Genomic DNA, 14,198 nt, shown 5'->3' with positions numbered 1-14,198 from the left:
CTGTCTTTTCTCCTGCCGAGAAATCCAGCTCCGGCGTTTCCAGCCTACCCTTGCGGGTTGCTGGGATATCGAGTCCTGAGAGAGCGATACCAGACCTCCTGCTTTCTATTACCCAGGTACGGAACTGACTAAACCCTTACAGAGAATTCTTGAGTCAGATTCTTGACAAAACAAACTTAACTTAAACTGCTACTTACTTACTCACTCCCTCCCATGTATTAGGCTTAGGTCAGGTACACCGGGGTAGGCGTATTTAGAAGCACCAGTTGAGTACGATTAGTCAATGTATATATGTATGTATATATTTTATCTATTTTAAAGTATCATATGGCTAAGAAACCATATCAATGCTTTTACAGTATTATTTTATAATCCTCCTTTTACTGTACGCACTTTACTTTACCATGAGCATTACAATCGTGGCAATTCATTTCTCTTGTATGAGGAAGAAGACTGCTCAATAAATAACACCTTTTATTGAAAACGCCCGTCTCTCTTTTCTCTGCATTCTGGTGAAACTAAGGGGCCGATTATGATCACGGACGGACTTTCGTCCGTCCGCGATCACTGAGGAGGAGGGAACGTCCGCATGGGCTGCGGCGTTCCCTCCTGTGCGATTAGGATGTGACCGCCACCCTGGCGGTCACATCCTCTATTACTAACATTGCGGCGGGTGCGGCTTCAAGCTGCACCCGCAGCAATGTCAAAAATGCAGGTGTTGCATTTGTATGCAGAAAGAGGCAGGCACCGCATACAAATGCAGGGGGGTACCATAGGTACCCCCCATGTGCACCCCCCACCCCCCCTTCACCTAGGGGGCCCGCAACGGGCCCCCAGAGTGAATATACACATGCTTTTCCATGGCGGAAAAGCTGCCGCGGAAAAGCATGCTTCCCATCCCATCCTAATCTGGCTGACGGTGTCTGAGAGACACCGTCACCATATTAGAGCTTTTCCGCCGCGGTTGTAAGCCAACCGCGGCGGAAAAGCAGCGGACGGAAACCAGGACCCATCAGCCATCCTAATGTGGCGGTGGGTCTTTGGTGGGTCCGCAGCGGATTTTCCCCATCCTTCGGGCCGACGGCGGCTTCCTCCGGCCCAGATGATGCGGAAAATCCGCTATCCTAATAAGCCCCTAAGGACGCACATTTGACTGAGTGAAATAGCTATCTTTTGTTTTCACACGACTCTAGAGATACACTCTTATTCAGGGAGAGCAAAGTTGTCATGTTTTATGGTTGTCAGAAGCTAATCCCTTCTTGTCTATCCAGGGAGGTTAAACTCCTCCTCGTTTATTCGAGAAAGTTTCTAGTGACCTCTGAGCTAGCTGGCAAACCTTAAGTCTAATATAGTCAGTAGAGACCTAGATAACCTCAGTCCTACGTCTAGACTGCTGAATATATTATTCCAATGCGCAGAGCCTATTGGGAACATACACTGATATTTGGAAAAACTACCTTCATGCCTTGAGTGTTTTTAATGCTCTCTGTCAGCCACAGAGTTCATTGTAAGTATTCATTTTCCCAGCCAAAGAAGAGCAGCCTGTCATACATGTATAATAGGACCAGGGGTACATTTGGTGTTGGGGTCCCCGGAAGGTGAATGGTACTGGAATGAAAACTGAGGGCTGCTGGCGTAAGGTAGCTGTGAAAAGGAACCCTCAGAATCAGTACACAGAAAACGTAATTTTTAAAGGACTTCATTTTGACACTCTTCAAATGTCGCCTACCAAGACTACATGCCGACCAGCTGTACCAAGGAGCTGTGGTTGCCAGTGTATCATCCCCTGCATGTCTTGGATACAAGTTTATACATGTGCTTACGTTTCAGTGTGGGTGCAGGGGAAGCACTGAATGTTCTGGTGAAACAATGTTGTCATGTAAACGATGATAGGGCATTAAACCGACATATGGTGAGTTAAGCAAAGCTTTTTTTGGGTGATACAGTGATCTTTCTATTTGAAAGGGTAATGATGCTTAGTGTAGGAAGCACCTGCACGACAATTAAGTGCCCCTTTAAATACAATTTAGCGTTAACGGTGTGTGAACATTACAAATCACCTCTTATATAGCTACACCTGTTTCCTTGGCATAAAAAGTATTCCCGTACTTTATACCTTTTACGGAACGCCAGAAAGCTGCTCAGAGTACTGGTGTGTGTTATGGGGCATTCAGTTAAGAGACTTCGTCCATTTTGCAAGCTAACACTTTGACAGTTCCTGAATATAAACAGTCAGCAGGCGGAAATAAATCCTATTTTCGTTTCTCCTCAATTGAAGTGTGCATTAGTAGGGTGTCTTTGCAACGATAGCTCATCTGGGCGCGCACTGAAGTCTGATTTCTTTTGAAACAGATCTTGCCATGTGGAGAGCGTCACAGCTCAACGACTTGCAGAATTCTCCTCTGCCAGGAGCACGTTCAGGTTCATCATTCAAGGGCAGGACGGCAAAGTCTACCTCTTGGTAAGTGTCTCTCTGCTGATACTGATTCACGTAGGCATTCATCAGAACAATATATTTAGGGCCACTTCTGCTGGACTCCTTATTAATTTACATTTTGAGAAACTATTATAAGGCGCAGGAATACAGTCGTTTACATCGTGTCATGCAGAACATGAGATAATAACGAGTTCATTTTTTACATTCAGTTATTACCTCAGTGTTAATGGGAACAATGTGTGCAGGTGGGCGTTGAGTCCTCTCTTCTTTATTAATGTAAGGCACCCACCGACATTTGCTTCCTGGGCAAACCATGTGGTAAGTGACTGTACTAAAATCAGAGCTAGCAGCATATACAAGGGTTCTAGATTTAAAACGGGTGCAAATTGTATTTGTGGCCGATTTTAACACTGGTTAAATTGCCCTACGAATGTTTTAACCTCCGGTTATTTCTGAAGTGCAATTATTTTTTTCTGTTCCTTCTACCCTACCCCTATTTGTATATTTTATTCCCTTTCTCTGAAAAAGGTTTAGTCACATGCCAGAAGCATGAGCGCTAGATTCTCCACCATCAATACTAGCTAATTTATTTTGCGTTGAACATATACTTTTCCTCTTCTTCATTCAACTAAAGGCCTTGTAGGTGAGCTAGGGCTATGGAAATAAAACCAGAAAAATCATTCAACAGTTAATTTCATTCGCCAGTTAATTTGATTACTTCTTGCTTTCCTATGAAAAGGCTTGCGGGGTAGCTGCCTGTCAGTGGGGTAGCTGTACAAAAACAATGTATAAAGCGGTAAATCAATAAAGTTAAGAAGGGCTACCAAAATACATGGATGTCTCTCAGTGGCTTCAGAACTCTGTTCCTGGCCCACATGAATGTCTTATTACCGTTATGATAGCTACGAGTTAGAACAGATTTAAAGAGCAGTTTGTGTGATTATGTTTTGTCGACATTAAAATCCAACCTGAGCATGTAGAAGGTCATCACATTAAGAACTTCACTTTTTTATCCTCGGTATCCGACCTTGAAATCAAACGTGCTGTCTTTCCTTTGATGCAGCCCATGAAATCTCTGTTTATTTTAGAACCTTTAAAAGGTTTTGATTTATAGAGCACTGTATTTCTGAGCTAGAATAATATGGCAAGTTAAGTCTGCTTGCACTTATGGTGAATGTACTTTTATTTTCTCTCCACAGCTGTGGCTTTTAAATTCTGACACGTTGTTGGTAGAGACTGCCGGACATGTCAGTGGCAACATTTTCACATTGCATGAAGACAGTTCCAAGCCAAATTCTAGCTCTTTAAAGCTCAGGAATGCTCTTAAGGTCCTTTTCCACCCCTGCACCAAAAACAGGAACGAGGAGTAAGTTCCAGATGTTTTTGAACTGTTACTTGTTGTGTGAATTTTCGATAAATTGTGTATTTTTGCAGTGTTGCGTTGTTTCTTGGGATTGGTGCTTATTCCTTTCAGAGGGCACACATTCTTTTTTTTAAAAAAAAACTTACTTTTTTGTCATTTTGTGGAAATAACAGACAATAACATCCCCCTATTGGCATCAAAACATCACATATGCACATTGACAGACTCATTAAGGCACGGTTGGTTGACCCGAGGTCACACTGAGATACATAGTTACCCATGACACATTGCAAATTATCAGACAACAGTTAGCGTCCTGCGAGCACTGGGCCAGTCCCTACACCTCACTCCACCTCCACTGTGACTCCGGGGGCTTCTCCATTGTCTTCCTCAGTGCCCGAACCCATTGGTGAGAATAACTCTCCACTCGTCCCCTCTGACTCACTATGGGAGGCATGGTCCAGGACCCCTATTGTGGCACACATTACGCGCCAGGCCAACAGGTCCTCCTGCAGCTTCTCGTCCCTCCTACAGCTCTGCAAATGTGCCCCCTCCGCTAGGGACCACTCCCGCACATCCCTCAGCCACTTGGGAATCTCTGGGGCGCTCTGACCCATCCAAGTAATAGCCACCCTACGCCTGGCCAGCACCAGCATCAATTGCATCAATTTATAAGATAAGTTCCGGTTCTTTGGCCTGGGTACCAACGCCAACAAGCAGTGGAAAGGTGTCAGTGTAATGCGAATCCCCGTTGTGGCAATAATATGCTCCACCACCCTCCCTCAAAAACTCTGGACCATTGGGCATCCCCAGGCCAAGTGCAGGAACCCCGCTCCCCCTGCGCCACATCTGGGGCAATCATCCCTCCTACCCAGGGAGTAACACTGCAATAAGATCAGAGTGAGATAGGTGCGGTGCAGGAAATTGAAATGTATTAACTTAAAGCGCGCATTACAAGAAACCTTCTTTTTAAGGGCCCCTATTCGCTTGCGTTGATCCTGCTCCAGCAGAGCGCCCAAATCCACTTCCCAGGCCGCCCACGCCAGGGGAACCGGCGGGGCAGAGTCCCTACGCATTGCCGCATACAGCAGGGAAATAAGTCGACCTCCTCTGCCACAAGACTGTATAATGTCTAGGGTGTGAGTCATTGGGGGAATCTCTAGATACTGTATCCATAGCGACCGCACCACATCTCGCAATCCCTGGTAATGCAGGAACTGTCCTCTACCCAGGGCGAAAGCCTCCTCTGCTTGTTCATATGTCAAAAAGGTTTTGGTTGGGTACAGATCTGCCAGGGTCTCACAGCCTCCTTCCCGCCAGGCCCGAAAGGACATCTGCTCCTCCAACGACACCATGGGCGCCAGGATCCAAAGCGACAGGTCCCTGTGGAAGGGCGCTGCCCGGAGCACCCTCTCAACGAAGCGGTGCAAGACGTTCGCCGTATGCCTCACGATGTAGGGCAGAGTCCTGCTTGCCCCCCCTTTCCCGCATCAATGCCACTTGAAGCTCCTGCACCGTCACTCTACCCGCCAACAGTTGCGTCTCCCAGACATCCGTTTCTGCAAATCATCTGGCGGCCGGCAGCAGCTGCGCAGCATAATAGTACAGGCCAAAGCGTGGGGCCTCCAGGCCACCCTCAACATAGGATCTCACCACTGTGTGAAGGGCAACCCGACTACGTTGGTTCGCCCAAAGTAGGGACGTAAGGAGCGTATTCAGTGTGCGAAAGACCCTAGGGGGGAGGGGTCACAACGTATTTTGCAGTATACAAAGAGTCCTAGGCAACATCACCATCTTAGCGACAGCAAGTCGGCCCATTAGGGACAGCGGAAGGGTGTTCCAAAAGGACACGGAGCGCTGCAGGGACTGAAGCACCTTATCAATATTACAGGTCAGGGATCTCGCCTCCGTAGGCGCCACCTGAATCCCCAAGTAACGAAAAGTATCTGTCTCCCAACGGAGCCCGAGCTCCGGCAAATCATCCCCGGACACCGATCCGAATCCCGACAATGGATAAATCAAAGACTTACGTCTGTTGAGTCGCATTCCCGACGCGTCCCCAAACCGATCCAACTGATTGAGCAACAAAGGAAGCGCCTCCCTCGGGGCCCTCAGATAAAACAAGGCATCGTCTCCATACAAGGAGACAATGTTACACGTGTCTCCCACTTGTATGCCCCATTGCGACATCTCCAGACGGATCCGGACGGCCAAAGGCTCTATCGCTAGAGCAAAGAGAAGTGGTGAAAGGGGACACACCTGTCGTGTACCCCGCTCCAACTGCCACTCCTCCGAACGCGCATATCCCAATCTCACCCGAGTTCTGGGGGAGTTGTATAAAATACGGACCCAACGGCAAAAGTTTGGGCCCAGGCCCATCACCAGGAGAACCTCCTGCAGGTAAGCTCAGTCCACGGTGTCAAACGCCTTGGCCAGGTCAACTGATACGAGCACCATCTGATCATCCAACCCCTGAACCTCATGCATGATATGGTTCAAGCGCCTCAGGTTCATGGCGGTGTTACGCCCTGGAATAAAGCCGCATTGGTCCGGGTGGACCAACTGCGCCATATGCGGGGCCAACCGGGTGGCCAATAACTTAGTCAAAATTTTAACGTCAGTATTGATCATGGTGATAGGGCGATATGCGGAAGGGTCGAGCTTATCCCCCCCCCCCGGTTTAAGGATCATACAAATCTCTCTACTGGACATGCTCCGCAGGAGGGATCCGGTCTCAAAGACTTCGGCGTAGACCTGCACCAAAAGACGCGCCATTGTGGCTCCGAACTCCTGGTAAAACTCCGGCGGGTATCTGTCACTACCCGGTGACTTTGCGCGCGGCAGGCGGGCGAGGGCTGCTCGCACCTCGTCCGCTGATAGTGCTGCTTCCAAGTCCTTCTGATCGGTTGCGGAGATAGAAGGGAGGGCCAGCCCTTGCAAATAAGGGGAATAAGAGGCCTCGGAGATGCCCGGGTCCGCAGTATATACCTGCTGAAGGTGGGACCTAAGAGTCTCAAGAATCTCCCCTTCCGAGTGGGCCACCGTCCCATGGGCGTCTCGTAGAGCCACTATATGTTCCGGGATTTGCTTCTTATGGAGGATCCAGGCCAGCAGTTGCCCTGATTTGTCTCCTTCTCTATGAAGCCTCTGCCTATACTGGCCTAGGGTGTACTTATCCAGATGATCCAGTATGTCATGGACCTTCCCCTGGGCTACCCGTTTGGCCGGTTGCTGTAGGTCGTCAGGAGACCCGGCAGTCTGAACACGCAATAGCCCCTCCTCTGCCGTCTGCAAGTCCCTGATAAGCTGTTTGTGGACTCCATACATCAATCCCATACATGCTCCCCTCACCACGGCCTTCAGGGCCTCCCATTTAGTGGCCAGCGACAGGTCCCCCACCTCCCAATTAAGGTCTACATAATCTGTTAGGGCCTTCTTAACATGTGCTCTTCCGACGGAGTCACGGAGAACGTCTACGGGGACCCTCCAAGTATGTGGATGGGAAACCGGAGCTCCCCATCTCACCAGACAAACCACCGGGGAGTGGTCGGAGAGGTAGCGCGCCTGATGTGTCACTTCCATAATCATGCTGCTCTCCGCGTTAGCAACCAGTACCCTATCAAGGCGACTGTGTGTATTATGAGTGGGAGAAAAGCAGGTATATACCTGCAGAGACGGATTGGCCTGTCGCCAGATATCGACAGCCCATATATGCTCCATAACCTTGTGAAGCTGTCCCGTCATGCGGTGGTTTCGTGCCCTCGCGTGGCGGAGATCTATCTAGGACCGGGTCCAGAACACAATTAAAATCTCCCAACCAGAAAAGCGCCAGGAAAAAACCCGGATCATCCACATTCGGTGCATACGTATTCAGAAGGGTAACATCCCTGCCATCCAACTTCGCCCTGAGGAGCAAATACCTACCCTGAATATCTGCCTCTACATACTGGAGTGCAAACGGGACCCCAGGCGCTACCCAAATCAACACCCCTCTAGCATATGAGGAATAAGAAGAATGGAACACTGGCCCCGCCATTTCTTACCCAGCTTCTGCGCCCCCTCCTCAGTAAGATGAGTCTCCTGCAGGCATGCAATCGAAACCCTATGCCTACGAAGCCAAGACAGTACTCTGTATCGTTTCGTGTAAGTACCGAGCCCCTTCACATTCCAGCTCACAAACTTGTATCCCATTGTCAACTACGTGTCGCCTCCCCCCCGTACTGCACTCTCAGTGCCCCTCCAGTCCCATGCCCAACGTGTCATACATGCGATGACTACAACTTCCCCCAACAACAACCACCCTCCAACCCCAACCCCAACCCCACCCACGAGCAATATACTAGCAACAACCAAACCTGCCGATATGCCCTTCCCGTGCTGGTGCCAGGACGTACACAGCTTCCCCATCAGTCACCCTTACTAAACCTACCCACAGAAACAAAGGAAAACCAAGAAGAGAACTACCCCCCCCCCCACTCGACTCCCCACCAGGCTGCCCAACAGGATCTAAAAGTAAACCCCACCCCAGCTCTGACAATAAAGGAGATCTTCAGTCGCACAACCCCCCGAACCGCCACCCGCTCCTCCCGCTCCCAAACTTCAGCATCTGGCAGTGCCCCCCCATCAACCATAGCCCCCTTACTATCCAACAACGGTCAAGCCCCGTGTCCAGAGTCCAGCAATCTATGTAGCGCCAGGGCCCCTCCTCACAATAGTCCGTCCGGCTCCTCCCCCTGCACTCCAGCCGTCTCCGGGACCGTGGCACTGGTCAGGGAAACCACCTCCGCGGTGGGCAGCAATATGTCTGGTACAAGGATCTCCCCAGGAGAGGAAGGTCGAGACGCCGCCGGCAAGCAGTTCGACTCCGTCAAATCCATGCAAAGGGAGCCATCTTCTCCCACCGTGACTCGGTTGCTCTCCACACTCTCATCCATACGGGACCCTCGACGTCTTCTCCGGCTGCGCCGCCTCCGCGGTCTGGTCCCCCATGTGCCACGAGCCCCTGCCCGTTCTTCAGGATTGAGGGCATCCCCCCGAATCTCGAGCCACTCCCACACCTCTGCAGGAGCTTCAAAGAAGTGTGCCTTCCCTTGGGATATTACCTTGAGCGTTGCTGGGTAGAGCAGCATATACTGTAGATGCATCTCCCTGAGCTTTTGTTTCACTGCCAGAAAGGACTTGCGCTGGTCCTGAACCAATTGCGTATAGTCCGGAAAGATGGATACCCTTGTATTCTCAAACGTAAGGTCCTTAGACTCCCTTGCCGCTCTTGGGATGCAGTCCCTATTGCGATAGTTTAGGATTTTGGCAATGAGAGCCGTGGAGGGACTCCAGGCCTCGGGGGTAGGACCAACGCTCTGTGGGCTCTTTCTATCACAAAGACGTCCGACAGACCGTCAGGGCACAACACCGTACGACCTCAGTGCTCAAGGAAGCGTTCCGGGTTGCCCGCCTCCGCTCGTTCAGGAATACCCAGCACACGTATGTTACTGCGGCGCGCTCTCCCTTCCGCATCTTCTGCCCTACGCTCTAGGGCCTCCGTCGTGGCAGAAAGTTGTGAGACGGTTTTCTTGAGGGACGCGACTTCCCCTTGCAGTTGTGTGATATTCCCCTCCGCATCTGTGACTTTATCGGCCACCTTACGCAGGTCAGTCCGTAGGTGGTCACGTCGATGGACACAGTCTCGATCTGTCGCTCCAAGGCGGAGTGGGACCCCTGTATTGATTTCAACATTTTCGCCTGTGATGGCTCCTCGGGCGCTCGATCCCTCTCCTCCTGCGCCGACTGGCGGGTGAGTCTCTGCGAGGGGAGCCTTTGCGTAGTATACTGCGTTATGGTGTTGGGCTGCGCAGCCCGAGGCGTTTTGTCCTTGCGCATCATGAATTGTGACAAAGGTCCTCCCAGACGTCTCTGATGTTCCCACTAGATCCTCGACACAGCAGAGTGCTTAGATGTCCCACACGTACCGGGCACCAGGCTACTCGGCCCACAGTATCAACATCCGGGCCCCCCACTGACTAGGAACGTCACAGTTCCAACGCTGGCCTGTGTCTCCCTGGGAAAATTGTCCTGTGGGGGCCATGGCCACCTAACCAAGCGGTCCCTCATGCGTGCAGACCTAGTCTGAGGAGGACTGTTGGTATGCGTCACAGGTTCCAATGGGTCACAAGAAATAACTAGGTCCAGTCCTCGGTTCCAGCCCCCGGGGGCGCCATGTGTGGGCTGCTACAGGATACACCCTCCTCCGTCGTGTACAGTCCGACCAGGGCCCGGCCGGCCTCCGTCTCCTCTTCCACGCAGAGGGGCCCCTGTGTCAGTGGGCTCCTCCGGGACCAATCTGTCAGCCACGTATGTCGCCAGGCCAGGCCCCGGTCCAAAGGGGGGGAGGCCCCATCCAAATGCAGCCAGCCGCTCCCTCCACGCCGCTGCCTACAAGGGTACTCACTCCGGGCCACCGTCTGCCTGAACGCTCAGGCACAAGTCCTATGCCCCAGTCTCAGTGGAAGGCCCCCGCAGCAGTGGGTCTCCCCGCGCCAGGAGAGACGCGTCACATGGGCCCAGGAAGCAGCCCCCGGTCCGGGCACAGGCAGCCCCGCCTCCGTGCAAGTTAGACCCAGGGCTCTGCCGATCCACCGTACCCAGTCACTGCTTCCACGCAGGGGGGGGGGAACCTTGATGATAGCGGGCCTCCCGGGTACACTCCACTCACAGTCCTGATAAGTAGGCCCAGCCCCCGGCCTTAAGTTCGCGCAGCCCTACCCCGACCGGACAGGCCGCCGCCCCACCCCCGGGCCAAGAATTAGCTAGGGCGCAGGGAACGGGCCCCAGACAGCCAGAAGGCTCCAGTCGCTGCGGCGCTCCAGTCACTGCGGAGGGCCCCGGTGACAGTGGGCTCCTCCGCACCAGGCTAACAGCATCACTCCGGCCCGGCGCTGCCTCTGGCCCAGACAGCTCCTCACACTGCCGCCCGAGCTAGGGTACACGCCACTCATTCCTCCGTCCCCATCTCCTGCAGCCAGGGCGGTCCCCAATGGCAGTGGGCCCCCTGGTAGACTTCCGGTCGCGGGCCGCGACTAGGCCCGATCCGCGTCCTCAATTTGCAGCGGCTCCATCGCCAAGCGGGCCGGTCGCCCCCCCCCCCCACTGCGACGGGCAACAGGGACAATCCACATGGGCCCCCTGACTCCAGAAGGCCCCAACGCCACTCCGGCGCCCCAGTGACTGCGGGAGGCCCCGATGGCAGTGGGTCCTCCCATGTCCGGAGCGGTCCGATGCTCGGGGTTAGGCCGCAGTCCCCGGCCTCAGTTACAAGTAGGTCCGGCGTCAGGCCGGCCGGGCCGAGCACTCCAGCAATCCGCCCGCCAGCTGTCTCAAACCGGGGCAGGGGAGAGCCCAGCACAGTCCGGGATCGTGGGACCCTCAATTACTCGCCGAGGTGTGGCCGGAAGGATCAAATATGCAGGATTAAAGCGGCGGCCGGCAGGGAGCCGAAGGAGCTCACGTCCTGTCGGCCATGCTGCTTGGCCACGCCCCAGAGGGCACACATTCTTACTTGTTAATAATCTCGACTTTGGGTGATACCATAACTCCAACCCCGATTGGTTTTCCTGGCAAAGTTAGCCTGTGGGCAGATTTTTAGGACAATACAAGAGCGAAGTAGAGAAGTCCTGGAATACGCTCCCAGATTTTCGGGGAATGTTTTGCGTTGTGAAATTTGGGTATGCAGTTGTGGATATGTTAAATCAGACTAAGGTCACAGCATCTGACTTGTGCTCTGCATGGTCAGGGGACCCATCTTTTGAGTGGTAGCGGGAGGCCGTGGAGACATGAGTGGCCTCACAACTCGCCCAGCAGACCGGTGCACAGCCACGGGAAGGGAGCAGTGAGGCACTACAAGGTGGCAGAAGGAATAACTGAGAGCAACACGCTGTCAAAACTCCAAACTTTCCTGGCCACTTCCAGACACATCTGGAATTGGTAGGACATCAACAATCTGAACAAAAATACGCCCCACTGTTTCATTCAGCAAGTCGTATCTTGTTTTTTCAGCTTTGTGACAGCAGAAGGTAAAAAACTTTCACACAAATCCAATCATTTCAAAATCGAAAAAGAAAACCAAATAAAAGTAGCCCATGAGTTCGTTTGCAGGCTTGAAAGGCATTTACCTGGGGATAAGGTAGCCATTCATTTGTGGAAGTGCTTTGGCTGCTCTAGGAGCAAGGGTGCCTTCATAGAGAAGGAGTTGGTTGTTACAGGGTTGGGTGGAGGTGTACCCTACGTGTCTCTAGACCCCCAACAGGCGTGGTTACTCGCTGATGCTCAGCGCCCTGCGAGATGAGTGTACGCAGCAGCCACTTCCTCTGCTAGGTGCAGGGCTGGTGAGGAAGCATCAGTGGTCGCCAATAGTGAGCAGAGGGGGCCATCATCAGAATGTGTGCATGTACGGTGGCCATTGTGGAATGATTTCACTGCTTTAAGCACTTCAGCAAACATCGACAAAGCCAAACTAAGTACATGCTGGAGCGTGAAGCGGACAGCAGCAGAGGTAACAAGCAGGACAGTGGGGCCAGCATCCTGCAACGGGGCAGTGGGGAAAGGTGCAGGGACAGCAAAGGGGGAGCAGTAATGCAATCATTACAGTGACACTAGTTAAAAGCCCCAAGTAACCATCTGTGAAATACTAGGCTGTAAAAAAACTCCAAGTAAACAGCACTTTATAAAACAATGTCAAAACACAATGACTGAAGGGGGCTGACCATAATCCCATTCTAGTTGTACTGTACGTGTATGTATGTGTGTATCTGTATTGTTGACTGATATCTCCAACAGCTATAGCTGTCTGTAGCAAAGAAACAGCCTAAAACAATTGTTTTCTCTATACAGTACATCTATGGGTTAGTTTGCCATGTGATTGTTCACTGTACGTTTGAGATGTATATTAGTCCCTCATGCATTGCAATGTAAACATTCCAAAAGAAGTGGAATGATGCACCAAACAGGCAACAGTATTAGGTGAGGCAAAAATACTCTTCTGGGCTGAAATAAAGCTCACTTTAAGTATATTTTAAAGAATTGGTATGTGTAGACCTTGCTGTCAAGCCAGGCCTAAAAATAAATGCCATAAAACTAGGAGTCTTAATCACGAGCGATGTGCACAGATCTTGGCAAAAAACACTTCACTACAATGACTGGATAATGCAGTCCAACAATGTGGACCATGTAGGCACTTTCATTAATAGTGTCAGCAGAGTGGTATTTCGAAATCCTTACACTAGCTTCCTATGGAGTATAGATTTAAATTCAAAGTATGTTACATTACCTTTAAGGCCATACATGGCATTGGAACTCAATTTAGAGGCAGGAGATTTCAAAAATAAATTCCAATTCTGAAGCTTCTCTCCTTCTCCACATATTTCTTGAGGATTTTGTGATTCAGGAAAAAACGTACAGGAAGATGCAGCATCTCAGTTGGAGTGCCTGTTTATTAAGTTATTTCCTCTTATATCTACGCAACGTATCAGAATGTATTCAGGAAACGCCTAAAGACCTGGCTCTTCAAAAAAAACTTTTACTGACTTGCCCCATCGCCTGATAATGCCCTCACACCAAGAAACCAATTGGGGAATTTGTGGTATATAAATATTATAAACATAACTTATTACTAACATAACACTGTGTAAATTATCCATAGGGGGATGGAGGGGGGCATTTTTTTTGTGGCTATTTTGTCCACATTGTACTAGAAGCATGATTTTGCCTCGGTGGAACTACACTGTGCCTGATTAAAAAGAAAAAAACTACAAAAAAACACAAGTTTAATGCTGCAAGCTGCTGTCTTATTCTCAAAAGTCCAGGATTTACCCACTAGGGTCTTTGACAGGTTTTTGCTCACAGGCTTTGAATTGAAGTAGGTCTTTAAAAATAGGTGCGGCTATGCAAAAATGCAAACAGAAAAACTGTAAGAAGAGCAATCGGTCAAAATCATATTAGCGAGGTGATTGGCCTTCCTTTGTGTTGTGTAAAACGACTGGATTAGACCGCGAAGGAAAACTTCAGGCGTTCACATGCGGCCTCTGAGGAAAAAAAAATGTTGTGCCTCTGCTGCTTGCATTCCAGAAAACTGTCAAAAATCTGATCCCTACAAAACACCGAGAACCAAATGGTAGCCAGCAGCGCAGTACGAAAGAAACAAACAAACCGGCCAAGTGTGAAGTATAAAGCACATTATTCTCAGGCTATCTGGACCATTGTAAATGCCAGCAATGAGCAGGCCAGTTTTCTAGAAAATGCCCATATCACTATGTGCAACAGCAGCAACATTTTAATGTAACGTGCTGTTTCTTAATACATTGATTTTTCTGTTTTCACCGCTTACAGAGTGTTCACATTTTTAAAGTT

The 14,198-nt window shown here is 50.7% G+C and overlaps 1 protein-coding gene across 2 annotated transcripts in view; it reads left to right on the top strand.

Moving 5' to 3' along the window:
• UBE3D (ubiquitin protein ligase E3D) overlaps positions 1 to 14,198 on the top strand; it is a 1,125,452-nt gene that overhangs the window by 486,415 nt on the left and 624,839 nt on the right. For both annotated transcript variants that reach the window (XM_078648129.1, XM_078648130.1), the window contains exons 7-8: positions 2,353 to 2,461; positions 3,637 to 3,803. In XM_078648129.1, coding sequence (XP_078504255.1) covers positions 2,353 to 2,461; positions 3,637 to 3,803 — 276 coding nt within the window. The remainder of the gene's footprint in view (positions 1 to 2,352; positions 2,462 to 3,636; positions 3,804 to 14,198) is intronic.

This window comes from Lissotriton helveticus, chromosome 6 (assembly GCF_964261635.1).
Source record: "Lissotriton helveticus chromosome 6, aLisHel1.1, whole genome shotgun sequence".
In the NCBI taxonomy this organism is placed as follows: Eukaryota; Metazoa; Chordata; class Amphibia; order Caudata; family Salamandridae; genus Lissotriton; species Lissotriton helveticus.
Note: the sequence above shows the minus strand (reverse complement) of the source record. Positions and strands in the feature narration are given on the sequence as shown.